The following is a 16,486-nucleotide window of genomic DNA, read 5'->3' on the forward strand; positions in this document are numbered from 1 at the left end:
AACCTGGAAGGTTAACTCACCGCTCACATTTTCAATCTTTTAGATCCCACAGCCCACAGTGGATGGGACCCCATTGACTTCCATAGTATGGAAAAAATGACTATGGAAGTCAATGTGGTCCCATCCAATGTTTGGTTACTCATATTCTTCAAAACATCTTCTTTTGTGTTCAGCAGAAGACAGAAATTCATACAGGTTTAGAACAACTTGAGGGCGAGTAAATGATAACAGAATTTTCATTTTTCACTATCCCTTTAAAATGGCTGACTCCCTGATCAGTGCCCTGACTACTCAACTAAAGAGCTGATTCTCATTGTTCTCAATCACATACATTGTTAACAAGTTGCTTATAACTTGCTATATCTTTCTGAGTCTACTCAACAGGCTACCCTTACAAAAAAGAAGTTTATTCAAGTGTTCTATTAGTATACTTCTTTTAAACTAAAAATAAGAAAGTATACTTTCAGTCTACTTTTTATATACTTCTCAGAAATATACTTTATGTACTTCTCAGAAATATACTTCAAATTGCACTTAAGTATACTTGACTTATACTGACAGAAACGTCTAAGTATATTTGGCCTATACTTGTTGATCGATATATACTTAAATGTATAATTAAGTATTCTAAGTATTCTTGGCTTGTACTTGTGTTTACTATTTTGATCGAGTAGCTTATTAAATACTTTTTTAAAAACATAATATTACATAACGTCTTATAAACTAACATGTTCAGCTTTATATAGTAACAAACTTTCGGGTGGAATTTAGTCCCAAGCGGTATTAAAATAGTACACTTACAAGTTTACTACTAGTACATATTGACATTAGTATACTTACTACATAAAGTATACTTAAAAATATACTTGAACATTACTCAAGTATACTTCATAAAATGAACTTGAAGTATACTTTTTTTTCGTAAGGGTACTGTTATAAGCATTAGCCCCGCCTGATTGGTCATGGTGGCGGTGTTGCAACTATTTATAGAGATATTCTTAATGTTAAAACAGGACACAGGTTTAATTCATTTGAAGTGCTTGTGCTAAATTGAATAGTGAATAGACCTCCAGGGCCCTATGCTGATTTCCTAAAAGAGTTTGCAGATTTTCTCTCAGGCCTATTGCTCACCATTGATAAAACGTTGATTGTTGGAGATTTTAACATTCACGTAGATAATACAAATGATGCATAAGGGGTTGCGTTTACAGATTTACTGAACTCATTTGGGGTCAAACAAAAAATGTCACTAGACCCACTCATCATACACTAGATTTAATTATATTGCATGAAACCAATCCTACTGATATAAATATTCTACGGCAAAGTAACAATGTCACCTACATTTGACATATCGCACCGCGTCATCGACCAGATAGAACAATTATCCCAATCACTATAGACATATTCACAAATCACCTGCCTAATCGGTCTCAGCTTCTCAGTGTACCCAAACACACAAATGAACTTGAGGAAATGACTAGCGGTATAAGCACTATTTTGTATAGTACAATCATGTACACACATCAGAATAAAGAAGTTTAGAGAGAAAAGTACTGCACCATGGTACAACAGTATTGCTCACGCTATCAAGAGAGAAACTAGAGCAATCTAGAGCGCAAATGGAAGCAAACTCATTTAGAGGTACAAAATATCATTGTGCATCAAAATGTGTTTTCTAAAGCTTTTGATCATTTTTAATGCACATTTTGTACAATCACTAACTCAAAGAACAAACAATCTGTGTGTTATGCATAAACGACAAAGTCTTTTTCGGGGATACAATGTACTGTAGCTGTCACTATTGTTCAGTACTGGCAGGCAGTATGATAGCCTTTTTGCCTGTGTTTTAGGTTGATGTTAGTAAGTATTACAGAAGACAGAGAGGAAAAGCTGTACAGGAAAGATGCCACTGCCTATTGGCCTTGCTACACTGACAAGCAAATGCTCCAAAAAATGGTGATCTGAATTTTGGATCATCTGAATTTGTGTCAAGTTTCTGACATTTTCAGAATATAGTAGCACAATATGAAATGGAATGTAAATAAAGCTATTTTAAACACTAAGACATTTTCACTACTTTTCAGATAGTGAAAATGCATTTGAATGGGTGTGAAGTTTCAGACATTGTGCTAAAAAGAATTTACCCAAATAGGACAAAGTCAGTTATAAATGGCGAATGGAATGGAAGTGGAAGTTTCTTGTGCATAACCCCCTTTGTAAAACTCTACAAAAATACTGCCACATAACTTACCTCTACTTATAAAAATAAAGATAGATTGAAAATGTGTATAATAATTAATTATTATAATAATTAGTTAGTAATCTATATAAAATAATATAGTAAGCCTTACACACATTCACAAACTTTTACTGTAATAAATCAATGCAAGACAAGCAACTCAGGTTGTTTTATGTGACATATTGATATGTTAAAACACTTTAAAAACGTTCGGGTTCATTTTTAATTAATAATAATAAAAAAAAAGGTAAATTGTTTCATTTATGCGCAGCACACACGCGGACAGCCTGATTGGCTGATAGGCCATAACACTAGTAGTTTTAGAGATGAATGTGCAAACTATGGCTCAATAGGCTTACTCCTAACTACTACACTAGTCATGTCGACATGTTACTCAAACAGAGATGACAAGACCTTATTCACAGCTGCGCCATTTTTGATTTTGAACAGTAATGAAAGCGAGGTGAGGGATAGACATAAATCTCTTCAGTGGGTTCCACTGAATGTGTTTTTTTGTTGTTGTTGTTGTTGTTTTTTATTGTTCTGCAGACGAAACGCTGCAAAAATAAATATCAGAGAGAAAAAAAAAAACCATACAATATGAACTGTGGAAAATTATAAGTGATCTTGATCTTTATAAGTGACCACTGAAAAAAACGATAAGTCTATCCCTCACACCCTCGCTTCGATACCTGTCATGGGCGCTGCTCTAAAAAAACACAGGAGAAATCAGCTACAAATGCAGATCATTTTCGCTATCACACGTCTACCGTATCGAAATGCCTTTGGATACAAAATAAATGGCTATTGATCCTGCTAATGTGACGTGAGACCAAAATGATTCAGCATATTACTAAAAAGATGGAGTTTACCTTTTCCTAAGGAGAAGCTTCTCTTCAGCAGTGGTTTGCGCCCTCATGTGGTCGCTACGTCATACTACAAGACACCTGCAAGCAGCTTGGGGATTTGAAAAGGTCTCATATAGTATTGTATTGAAAAAATATTGGGAATAAATCTTTCATTTAAAATAAAATAGGCAAACCATCGCTTTATATATAACATAAGAATAGCGTGTGTGTGTGTGTGTGTGTGTGTGTGTGTGTGTGTGTGTGTGTGTGTGTGTGAAAAATCCTTTTCACATTTTACCTTGTCAGGCCTTCAAAGTCACCTGTTTTGTGATCCTTTTGAGGTCAGCAGGTCAGAACTTGTTTTTTTGCAGCAGCAGCCAAACACAACAGACAAAGCTGATAAACACTCCGTCAAGCAACAGGAGACATCGCTCTTAGTATGGATGCATCTTGTCACAGGGGTTGTAATACGTTGTACTTGTGATTGATATATGTAATCTTGGGGAAGTAGCGGATATGAATGCTACAGCAGATTTTCTTTGGTAATAAATAGGTCTTGGGAGAGATTACTGAGCCTGGGGAACAACACTCCCACGCTGCCCCATTAAGAGTCTACAGCAGCACGGTCTTAATATCTCATCTTTTACACGAGCAGGTTTATGGTAATACTGTCAATGATAACATACACACACCCACACACACAGTCACATGCATGCACATACAGCACAATCACCTACACAAACACACAAACCATTTCTCCTCACCTCGTTATTAAACAAGCGTCCCTGCTAAATCCTCATAATGTTACCAGGCAATCTTGTGAGCATTGGTGAATATAAGAACAATTTAGCATGGGTTTAGCCACGATGTTAGCTAGAGAACAAAGCTATTAAACATTGACAAAAACACAATCATCTAATTCTTCCTGGCTGCTTGTGAAAGACAAAAGAAAAGGGGATTATTTTGCCACTAAATGTCCAACTGTTAAAATCCTTGCATTAGTTTATGTGAGCATCTATACTAGAGTTTAAATGGATGCTGTACGTTCACTGCCAAATGAGCAGATAAGACTTTGGAATAGGGAGATGCATGGTTGTGACAGATTTTTTACTTTATGTCTGTAACTTTTTTGTGCTATTAATCTCAAATATTCTCAAAAATTATTGTCTACAACTTGTCCCTAAAGTTAACTGTGTAAATTAATCTCAAGTACAAAGAGTGCTGATGAAACATTTTGTTTTTCAAAATAAAAAAAAAGTTGGAAAAATATTGATTAAAGACATAAAATGTCATGTTACAACCCTCTCAGACATGTTTCTAGTATTTATTTATTTTTTTATATTTACACTGCTGTTTAAAAGTTTTAAATTGTAATAATATTCTGAAATTCTATTACAATTTTAAAATGTAATTTATTCCTGTGATGGCAAAGCTGAATTTTCAGTAGCCATTTCTCCATCACAAATCATTTAAATATGCTGATTTGATGCTCAAGAAACATTTATTATTATTACCAATGTTGAAAACAGTTGTGCTGCTTAACATTTTTGTGAGAACGTTTTTTTTATAGCTCCACCCCTGGTTGGCAAGATTAACTTTGTGACCAAAAGCAGTTGTCTGTAACTCAGGGAATTAAATCTGTCTCTATCCATTCATGGTCAAATTGGACTAATGCACAACCAGTACATTTTCATGCTGATATTTATTGGCTTCCTGAAAATTTGACAAAGCATTCCATTTATATGCACTCTGGAGATGCTATTTTTCCGGATGCTCAAACATTTCAACATTCCTCAATTTCCTCCTTCAGTACATAACAAAATACCCAAAACGTTTTTTTTTTCTGTCAAGCATCTCGAGTGGATCGATCTTATAAAGAGGCTGAAGAGAGGAGAGGAGAGGCTCCTAATTGAATGAGTTGTACAAGCACTTCAACCAGGTAGTGGACACACTGAAGGGGAGGAGACACGCTAAAATTCCCACATGAAGGTGTAAATTACCATTGGTACAGACAGCCAGTGCAATCGAGGAATTACCCAATGCGACAGAGAAGGCCTGTCCTATTGATTGGTCTGCGGAGATGTTTGTAAACTGCCTATAATGGCCCCCACACTTTATACTCCCCATCAGGGATGGCTTTGACCTCCAAAAGCAATTTCTATAGATCTGCTTCCACTCATCTGGCTTCTTCCTGGTTCCAGCGCCACTCAGGCCACAGGGTGGGCAGTAACCCGAGCCCTGCTCGCAGCCCGTCTAATGCACTCTATGGATCGCACTGCTGTCTGGAACACACAATCTTGACAGTAAGTAAAGACTTGGGTTAGATGGTAGAGAGGTGAGATGATCTAACCACAGTTACATTCTTCAACCACTACAGAGGAGACACATTACCACCTACAGCACAGACCCCATTCTGACCTCGGGTAACCGTTAAATCCCTGTCCCTGCGAGGTATCACCAATACCGCTGATACGACATGGATATCAGCCAAATATCAGATGCCTCATTATGAACGGGTTCATGGATTTCTATCAGGGGTTCAAACTGGAAAGGGGGTGACAGGAGAAACACAGAAAATATCAGAGAAAAAATATTGTCAATTAACAATATACAACACCGTTCTAAAGTTTGGGGTCGGTAAGATTTTTTTGTTTATAAAAGAAATCACTTATGCTCACCAAACCTGCATTTATTTGAGGTAATAAATTATTATTACAGTTTTCTTTTCTAATATATTTTCAAATGTAATGTATTCCTGTGATGGCAAAGCAGAATTTCATTGTTTTCAGTCACATGATCCTCTAGAAATTATTCTAATATGCTGATTTGGTGCTCAAGAAACATTTCTTATTATGCCGTGTTCAAGAAGCATTTATTTGGAATATAAATCTTTGTAACATTATACTTTACTATGTATCATTATTCTATACTATATTTACTGTCATATTTGATCAATTTAATGCATTCTTGCTGAATAAAAGTATTAATTACTTTTTTTATTTTTTTTAAATGTATTGACCCCAAACTTTTGAACAGTAGTTTATGTAAAAAATAAAATGCTAAAAAACTAAAACATGATGGAATAGTAAATAATAAATAAAAAATATGTAAATGTATTTATTCATTTTAATAATTAATGTCCACACCAGCGAACGATAACTATAACGATAACTATATTAGTGTTCACACCAGCGAACGATAACTATAACGATAACTATATTAGTGTTCACACCAGCGAACGATAACTATAACGATAACTATATTAGTGTTCACCAACGAATGATAACTATAATGATAACTATATTAGTGTTCACACCAGCGAACGATAACTATAACTATATTAGTGTCCACACCAGCGAACGATAACTATAATGATAACTATATTTGCATCCACACCAGCGAACAATAACTATAACGATAACTATATTAGTGTTCACCAGCGAACGATAACTATAACGATAACTATATTAGTGTTCACACCAGCGAACGATAACTATAACGATAACTATATTAGTGTTCACACCAGCGAACGATAACTATAACGATAACTATATTAGTGTTCACACCAGCGGACGATAACTATAATGATAACTATATTGGTGTTCACACCAGAGAACGATAACTATAACGATAACTATATTAGTGTTCACCAGCGAACGATAACTATAACGATAACTATATTGATGTTCACACCAGCGAACAATAACTATAACAATAACTATATTAGTGTTCACACCACCGAACGATAACTATAACGATAACTATATTAGTGTTCACACCAGCGAACGATAACTATAACGATAACTATATTAGTGTTCACACCAGCGAACGATAACTATAACGATAACTATATTAGTGTTCACACCAGAGAACGATAACTATAACGATAACTATATTAGTGTTCACACCAGCGAACGATAACTATAACGATAACTATATTAGTGTTCACACCAACGAACGATAACTATAACGATAACTATATTGGTGTTCACACCAGAGAACGATAACTATAACGATAACTATATTAGTGTTCACACCAGCGGACGATAACTATAACGATAACTATATTAGTGTTCACACCAACGAACGATAACTATAACGATAACTATATTAGTGTTCACACCAGAGAACGATAACTATAACGATAACTATATTAGTGTTCACACCAGCGGACGATAACTATAACGATAACTATATTAGTGTTCACACCAACGAACGATAACTATAACGATAACTATATTAGTGTTCACACCAACGAACGATAACTATAACGATAACTATATTGGTGTTCACACCAGAGAACGATAACTATAACGATAACTATATTAGTGTTCACACCAACGAACGATAACTATATTGGTGTTCACACCAGAGAACGATAACTATAACGATAACTATATTAGTGTTCACACCAGCGGACGATAACTATAACGATAACTATATTAGTGTTCACACCAGCGAACAATAACTATAACGATAACTATATTAGTGTTCACACCAGCGAACGATAACTATAACGATAACTATATTAGTGTTCACACCAGAGAACGATAACTATAACGATAACTATATTAGTGTTCACACCAGAGAACGATAACTATAACGATAACTATATTAGTGTTCACACCAACGAACGATAACTATAACGATAACTATATTGGTGTTCACACCAGAGAACGATAACTATAACGATAACTATATTAGTGTTCACACCAGAGAACGATAACTATAACGATAACTATATTAGTGTTCACACCAACGAACGATAACTATAACGATAACTATATTGGTGTTCACACCAGAGAACGATAACTATAACGATAACTATATTAGTGTTCACACCAGCGGACGATAACTATAACGATAACTATATTAGTGTTCACACCAGCGAACAATAACTATAACGATAACTATATTAGTGTTCACACCAGCGAACGATAACTATAACGATAACTATATTAGTGTTCACACCAGAGAACGATAACTATAACGATAACTATATTAGTGTTCACACCAGCGAACGATAACTATAACGATAACTATATTAGTGTTCACACCAACGAACGATAACTATAACGATAACTATATTGGTTTTCACACCAGAGAACGATAACTATAACGATAACTATATTAGTGTTCACACCAGCGGACGATAACTATAACGATAACTATATTAGTGTTCACACCAGCGAACGATAACTATAACGATAACTATATTAGTGTTCACACCAACGAACGATAACTATAACGATAACTATATTAGTGTTCACCAGCGAACGATAACTATAACGATAACTATATTGGTATTCACACCAGCGGACGATAACTATAACGATAACTATATTAGTGTCATTTAAGTTGCCTTTATAATATCAACACTTGCAATTTCTCTCGCACAGTATGAACAAGTCTTATAGAATACAGTATAACTGCCTTTATATTTTAGGAAAGGGGTCCTAGTTGGGGTTCCATGGAATTGAGAAGTCTGATTTGCAGAATAAAAATGGCCTGTATGTGCACTGTAATTAAGTCCATAAACTGGAACAACATAACTGCTGTTTACTTGAAGGTTCTCCAAGCTTGTTTCTTTTCAAAAGAAACCCACAAACACTTCCAACAAGAGGCTGAAATAGGGCTACACAGACTTAATATAAACTCCTGCTGATTTTCCAACGTATCTATCAGCACTTTACAGGCATCTGAAAGTGTTTAAGGGCCCTGCTACTGTTCGCTCCGATACATCATGAACCTGGAGTTTGGCCTGGGATCAGAGGGTGTACTGGGGAGGTAGACGACTTCTTAATTACATCTTGTAATTTCATGAAATTTTCATTACAGTACTTAATCTTTAAAGTGCACCGTGCTTGTGCTTTGATACAGCTGTTCAGGTAAAACATCACCTGATTATTTAGCCTGCAGATGGCAGAATAGAGCACTAACGTTTCCTTTTTTCCAAGTGTCCAAAATTAGGCCCAAAAAGACCTAATTTGAGGCACTTAGTGTCAGGGATAGTACAAAATCAATGGGGTAGTCTCAAAACCTCATCATTATCACTACCGGATGCAGTGTAATGCATATCGAAATGAGAAATCACAATGCATTAGGAAGTTGTTTTGCTGCCCGACACTCAATGGACATTTATTGACTGATGTACTTCAACAGCTACGTCACCAGGTAGAGCATGTGGTACCATGATAACCAGCTTCACATCTCGAGTACTCATACTGGTATAGTTCCACTAGGCAGACCAGTGAATGAAGCCAGCACATGATGACCAGTTCAGATTTACAGTCGTTTAATTGATGTCAAATGTAGCTTACAAACGGGAAAGACAAGTACCATTTTCAAGAATATACAAGGACACAAATCATATCACACAATCATCTTGTGCAATCTGTCATCTTTGGGGCAGGAACGAATTGTTCGGCAAAGGAAGAATACAAAGAGTCAACCCTAATTCTTATTTACTACCTGTATTTTACAAAATTGTTGCAGAGAGGATGTTGGTACAGCTGTTGACCCAGCCACTGTGAAGAGTTTAAGGAACAGTGAAAGAAGTTATAACAAATGCAACATTTGACTGTTTATTGTGGTGTTGGGATCAGCAATGACCTTTCACTTCTTCCTTTTTTTTGCGCTTACATCAATACAGAAATCACAGAATACATAGATGTACAAATATAAAGCACACTGTCTCACTCCTAGGGAAAATGTGAGCAGTCAGTCAGTCGGCCAGTCAGGGAAACTAGTCTGGACTCTTCCAGTTCATTCTTTGAGAAAATAAAATAAAATGTTTACCATGTCCTTGATGTTTCAGAGAGGATGTCTGAACATAACTTGTAAATGAGAGCACCCTTAGATGTTTCTTTTTTTTTTTTTTTTTAAATAAAAATCCCTTTCCGAGGGAAGAAACTGATATGCAACTGTGGGGGGTCTCTTAATACTGTATGTTCAACTGAATAAGCAATAATTCCAATTGTTTGTAACAGACAGATGGCATTCAGCATTAAGCGAAAAAAAGAAAAAGAAAAAAACACTGAAAAATGAGGGTGAATAAAAGCAAATCTTTCCATTTCTTAAAAAAAGCAAAGAAAAAGGAAGATACTTTCCCTTGTTTCATGATTAAATCTACAGTTTTTACTGTATATTTCAATGAAAAATGTACACCTAAATCTTTTAAGTCCTAGTTTGAGTAGTTTATTATTATTATTACTTAAATTTCTTCCTGTACAATGAAATACAACTTCAACTTCAAGACAACAACATCTGCTTTAAAAATACAGAGGGTTTTCTTTTATTTTTAATTTTTTTTAATTCACCAAGATTGAAACATATGCCCTCCCTCCCGACCCAAACCACCCCCAACTAAAACTGGACTTTTATTCAATATATATTTCTGTATGTGCATGTGTGTCCGTGTGTGCACGTGTATACAAGTGTGTTTTGTTCTCTATGTCATTTACTCACAACACTGTAAACATACAGAGACTATTATACATGTGCTTGCACTGATTCATTGAATTTGGTTGACATGACTAGAACACCACAAAAGTAGTAATGGTTTGGGGTGAATGAGAACACAATGGAAAAATCAAGATTGAGGAGTTCTGGAGAGCCTCGGGTGGTCCGTTAAAGTCTCCTCTTCTTATCGTCAGGCTGATGTTCCGGTCGGGTGGACGTCAACGGTCTTGGTGAAGAAGTTGCCACAGAGTGCGAAAGTGGGAGACTAAGAGCAGCAGCAGCAGCAGTGCAGGTGAAGGGACAGAATTAGTACTCTTTCCATCATCTGAGAAGAACAGGTTCCTCATCAAGGAACTAAGCTGACTTTGGAGAGGGTGGACCATGGACCAACACAAGAGGGAAGCGGGTGGGCTCTTTACACAAGCAATTGTAGAGGAGGACTGAGTCTATGAAGTCCTCATTAGTCCTATGCTTGTTAAGTCCTTCCCCATTTGAAGTCAGTGCGAGTCTGTGCTCGTGCCTCTCATGGTCAGGAGGCCGGAGGATACTCCACTCCCTCAGGCGGTGGGGAAACCAAAAACACTAGCGCAAATGGAAACAAAAGTAAAACGAAACAAAAAGAATCCCGGCCTTTTTGTTCACAAATAGACACGCCTGAGGTCCCCTGGTGATGTGATGGTGTTGCATTGTGGGCAGAGTTTCTTGTTTCCCTATAAGAAGAGAAAGACAGACAAGAAAATAAAAATTTTTCAAATTTTCCATTTGAAAATGCAAACTGCTATGCTATCAAAGGCACTTTTTATGTACAAGCATAAGCATTTTGGGTCTGTGCAGATGCACTGATTTGGTGCTCAAGTACCAGTGCAGTTTGTACTGTAGAGCAGTGGTTTTCCCAACCTTTTTTTTGTCTGAGACCCCCTTTTTCCCAAGAAAATATTTAATTGATATTATCGCTCTTGTAAGCTTGCAACAAGGATGACAAAAAAAATTTGTTTTTAACAAACAGAATGTTTATGCACAAATAATAGCGTATAATATTGAAAATACTATAACAAAAACATCAGTAGGCCATTTGTAATTTAATAAGCCTATTAATTGGCCCTATTTGAAATGCAATAACAAAAATATCAGTATTCACACTGGTGTGTAGGAAAAAAAAGAATGAATATAGGCTATTACAAATAGCTGCTGCTTTAATGCTCACTGCTCAAAACTTTTCAAAATATGATGCGACCCCCCAAAGAGCTCACTGAGGCCCCCTTGAGGGCCGAGACCCCCCTGTTGGGAACCGATGCTGTAGAGTACTTTAATAGTGCATGTATGTGGACGTAAAATTTGTTTTTGGGCCTTACACGGGCAGCCCACCCTGTTCAACAAGCATGCGCCTTTCCCACTACCACTCTGATGTTCAGCCAGTACACATAAAGCCTGCACCATAAAAGCAGGAGAACAGCAGGGAGAGGTAGAGGAGGAGGAAGGTGAGCTGTGTGGTCTGCTGTCTGCACCACACACACACACATGCTGAACAGGACCGACTGAACATCACAGGATCTGCTCTTAAAGTCAGCTAACTATATACTTACTCAGCTTCATAAAATACCACAACACTTGATGGAGACCTAAACAGCAAGGCATGAGAGATATAAAATCCTCACGTTTGTCGTGTGCCGCCTCTAGAAACGAACCCAACTGTCTGGTGAAGTTCAGACAGTGACGTTACTGTGAGGAATCTTGCAACCATTGGCGATCATGTCCTCGTGTAACCTTCTCGCACATGTGCCACTGATGGCATATTTCTCCTCCTCATACACATGAAGCACACTGCTACCGCTAATATAGGAACTGACACATTTAGGGGGGGTTTTAACATACATGAAAGTGACCTTTTACCCTAGACAAGCAAACTGAGGAATCTGGGAGCAGTAAGGGTGCCAGAGCATGAACCCTGCAGTGTGCCTTCACGTCTAACTGTAAAGAGGATTTGTGGCTCCATATGAATTGGTTCATGTCTAGGGCACCAGAACCCGGACCGTTGATCCTGACTGCACAGAATGAAAGAAATCCAGCAACACTACCTGGCTTGTTATGCTGTAACAATGGGCTCTACCATTACACGGCAAATGTGCAAATAATCATAACGGTTTCAAATTCAACATCATGGTCTGACTATGCGAGTGGTTTATATTGATGTGGCCAGCTTGAAATTGAAGTTGGATTCTCCTTCTGATTCCCTACATAAACTGAGTCATGTTCATTTACTCTTTTTTATTTATTTTTTATTTAAGTGAGAAGTAAAACCTGAAGCAGTGTAGCAGAAAAAACTCCAGTGTGCTTCCCTCCATACCAACGATCCCCCAGACACAAAGGGGACCTGAGATTTGGTTTCTTTGTTCTGGGAAGCAGGAGTTTACCTAGTTTTAATGAGCGTGGGTAGGTCATGGTCTAAACGTGGGCTCCTCGCATCAGTGGCGGGTGGCTGCTGCGCTCCATTAGATTCATAAAACAAGGCTGACGCTAACCAAATTACACGCATTTACTTTGATCAAGACGCAAGGAGCCCCGCCGTGCTACTTTTATTGCTGTCTTTAGGCAACAATTTTAATGCCTGCATCACTAACAATCCGCTGTGGCAGCACAGGCTGGTGCACACACACGTCTCTGTTCCTTCTTGCCAGCGAGCCGTGCACAGAAGGCCTTGTGATAAGCGGAGATGGAAAGAGCTGATTTAATATATAGCATATTGGAAAACGGCTGAGGCTGGGAAACATTTCCTTATTAATTGTTTCCGTGTGGTGACAGAATGTGTTAGCGGCTAATGAGAGTGGGCTCCCAGAGGAAGACCGGCTAAAACAGCTTAGAGAGAAGAGGAAGAGCCAGTGAGTATAACTGTTGGGATTACAATCGGACAAGTAGAGGTAACCGCAATTCTGAAGATAAGAAGCAAATAGAAAAGGGTTTAAAAACCTGGAGCGCTACGTGAGGAATCTCACAGGTCTGGTCTAGATGAACTCTTCAACCTACACTAAAGCCAAATACCACAGCATTATCAAAATAAACAACTCCATTAACCACATTAACCACGAGTGACTCACTGCATGAGAAGGGTTGGGCACTCTGTGGTGCGTAGAACTGAAATTTAATATGTACCTGAACTACCCGCATTTCATAATTTACACCAACCACAACTGCTTTAGCGTGAAAAATGTACATAGACATGACTTCAAGTAATCCAGGGAAGAGCTTGTGATGTGTGTCATGTGATATAAGTTTCTTAATGCAGGGGTTTTCAAACCAAGGTCCCTTCATATATGATGAACCCCATGTGAGAGACCCCTTCCAAAAATATAAAGCTACATATATTCATGTACACAAATAAACGTACGTATAAATAAATGTATTTCTTTAAAGACAATATCAACTCACTTAGTATTAGCATATTTTCTTTTTACCGATTATTAGAGCAACACACAAAAACTTAAAAAAAATTAACAGATAAACAATTTATACTGATTTTACTTATTTTCATGGAACCACTTACAAAAATTGAAAGAAAGCTTTATATATTAATTTATAAAACCCATTCATACTGTGTGAGAAAACATTCTACTTACAATAACTATATATTTACTTTATCAAGACACAAGGAGTCCCACCATACTACTTTTATTGTTGCTATTTATAAACCAAATTTTTCATTTGGTAATTCCTCTCCCCCCAGAGCAACCCCCACCCCCCCTACACACACACACACACACGATAAAATGTATTAAATGGAGCTGTGCGTATTACATCTTGATTGTTAACGGACAGCATAATCAAATTAGCCCAAATGTTTAAAAACAAACACTTAAGAACAAGGAAGCAACATGGAGAATTTAACAAACAATAGGCTTTTAACATTCTGCCTACATTTGCATAATGTCTTGCATTATGACGATTCATTATGGACCTACTGATGAGCAAATGCGTCATTCTTACCAGAGTCCTTAGCCAGCATTCTTCACAGTGCACATGCCAACACTGGATGGAGGTGAGTGGCATTGTATAGGAGTCCTGAGGTAAAGACAGAGAGAGAAACAAGACAAAAAAAGACAAATGATTAATTTAACCAGGTCAAATGAACATAATTTCACATCTACAGCCACCCACATATACAACAAAGGACATCACTAGACAGCACCAGCACAGCAAAGAGCAGCCAATGGAGGCAGGCAGGTGGGCAGTGAGGGAGCATGTGGGGCAATGCAGGGGTCAGGCGGGGTTAGGCCAATGGGAGCACAGAGAGCCTTACCCTCCGGAGTGGGAGCAGCTTCTTAATCCCACTGCTGTCCGCAGTGGCAGTGCTGCAGCCCGTTACGTAGCCTCTGTACAAACAGTACACGCCGAGCTGCAGGGCCTCTGCGCTCCCGTGCCTCTTGACCGCCTGATTCTTGCCGTCAGCCCCTGTTTGGGGTGGCTTCCGCTGCAGGGATATTCAAGAGCGGTACTGAGAAAAAGAATGTGGCCGCCACGGCAGGAACAGACACACACATCAGACCAACGGGTGCAGCTATCAATAGAAGCTCTAGCGCAAAAGGGATAAAAGGGATGGTTGGGAGTTCTGTTGTATTTTTGCACGAGTTTTCGGTTTGGATGTCATGCTAGGTAGGTGGCAACTGTCTAAAACAGATGTTAACAGTTAATTTACTGAGAATTAAATTTATTGGGCTGCTCTATTTCCAATAACCAGCAGGTGGCAGTAGACCACCACTGGGAAAAGCTCAACTCCACAGACTGCACATGAGACAGAAGCAAACAGAAAAATGTCTAGAATCTTTTTAATTAAATAATCAAAACATTTACAAGCATCTTTATTCAGGACAATGTTCTCTACAAGGCCACAAGTGATCAATCTGTATATCTGGGTGACTTTCAGGATGTTTTATTCCATTTTAATGAAACTGAAACGTCAGGATGGATCTAATTAACCTCCAGACATACAGAGGCAAGTCTGATTAGTCAGAAGCACCTATATATAAATAAAGCTGAAAAGGTTTAGCATAGATAGCCAACAGGATGGCCACTACTGCTAGAGGAACTTCTGCAACAGAACTTAATTATATGGGTTAATTTTCCAGACCATGCTAGATTGAAGCTGAAGGAGGCAAACCATCACAAAGCTTCAGCCAGCTGGGTGCATGATTGCGGGTGTTAGGTTATATCACCATGGCATGTTATTAGGATGCGGTTATAACCAAACACAACCACATGGACACGCACAATATTGGCAAGCGAGAGTTCTCACCATGCATATGAGACACTTGTATCGGTCTCCTCTGAGGATTTGCTTCTCCAGTTCTCGTATGCGGGCCTTTAGTGCCTCCAGTGTGGTCGCTGTAGAGTCCTCTGTGATCCTGAAGGTTAAAAAAAACAAAACAAATGAAAGTTGAGATTCAATTAGAGCACAACAAACCAGTTTGGCCCATACATAAAACTGAAACCTGTGGAATGCTAATTACGTTTAAAAAGTTGTGCAGTCATGCAAATTTGCAATTTAAATTTGCAAAGCTGCCACACGGCTTCAGTTAAGACAAACCTGACTGCCAACTCCTAAAAACTCTAATGCGAAATTAAAAACAGACGTCCCAACTGGGCAGAAGGACCATGATGTCAAAATGAAATAATATGTTTTTACTTTATTGTACTACTATTTCAATTTCAAATCTCATTAACCAGGGAACTGGGCGTCTTCTGAGGTCACACTCGCACCGGTTCCTCCAACTTCTCACCACTCAGGCCTTCACTAAACATTCCTCAGACAAATGCTTCTCAGCTGCTGAATGTATATTTAACACTGTCCACAGCATATGAACTTGCAATAACTAAATCAATATGGCAACCATTGATTGTGCGGCAAGGCGCTTGGCGAGATGTTTATGGTGATCCGCTCATTTTC

The 16,486-nt window shown here is 37.9% G+C and overlaps 1 protein-coding gene across 9 annotated transcripts in view; it reads right to left on the reverse strand.

Annotated features, from left to right (window-relative positions):
- Positions 1–9,363: 9,363 nt before the first annotated feature.
- The window catches only part of rnf220a (ring finger protein 220a), a 125,947-nt gene continuing 118,824 nt past the window's right edge, over positions 9,364–16,486 (reverse strand). For 5 of the 9 annotated variants that reach the window (XM_084411030.1, XM_084411029.1, XM_084411028.1 and 2 more), the window contains 3 exons: positions 15,836–15,944; positions 14,530–14,604; positions 9,364–11,261 (listed from right to left, as the gene is read on the reverse strand). In XM_084411030.1, coding sequence (XP_084267156.1) covers positions 11,190–11,261; positions 14,530–14,604; positions 15,836–15,944 — 256 coding nt within the window. In that variant the 3' untranslated portion in view covers positions 9,364–11,189. Of the gene's footprint in view, positions 11,262–14,529; positions 14,605–14,842; positions 15,014–15,835; positions 15,945–16,486 lie in introns of all 9 variants that reach the window. The other 4 variants (XM_084411027.1, XM_084411025.1, XM_084411024.1 and 1 more) reach the window with 1 other exon arrangement.

The sequence above is a fragment of the Rutilus rutilus genome (assembly GCF_951802725.1).
Source record: "Rutilus rutilus genome assembly, chromosome: 6".
Classification (NCBI taxonomy): domain Eukaryota; kingdom Metazoa; phylum Chordata; class Actinopteri; order Cypriniformes; family Leuciscidae; genus Rutilus; species Rutilus rutilus.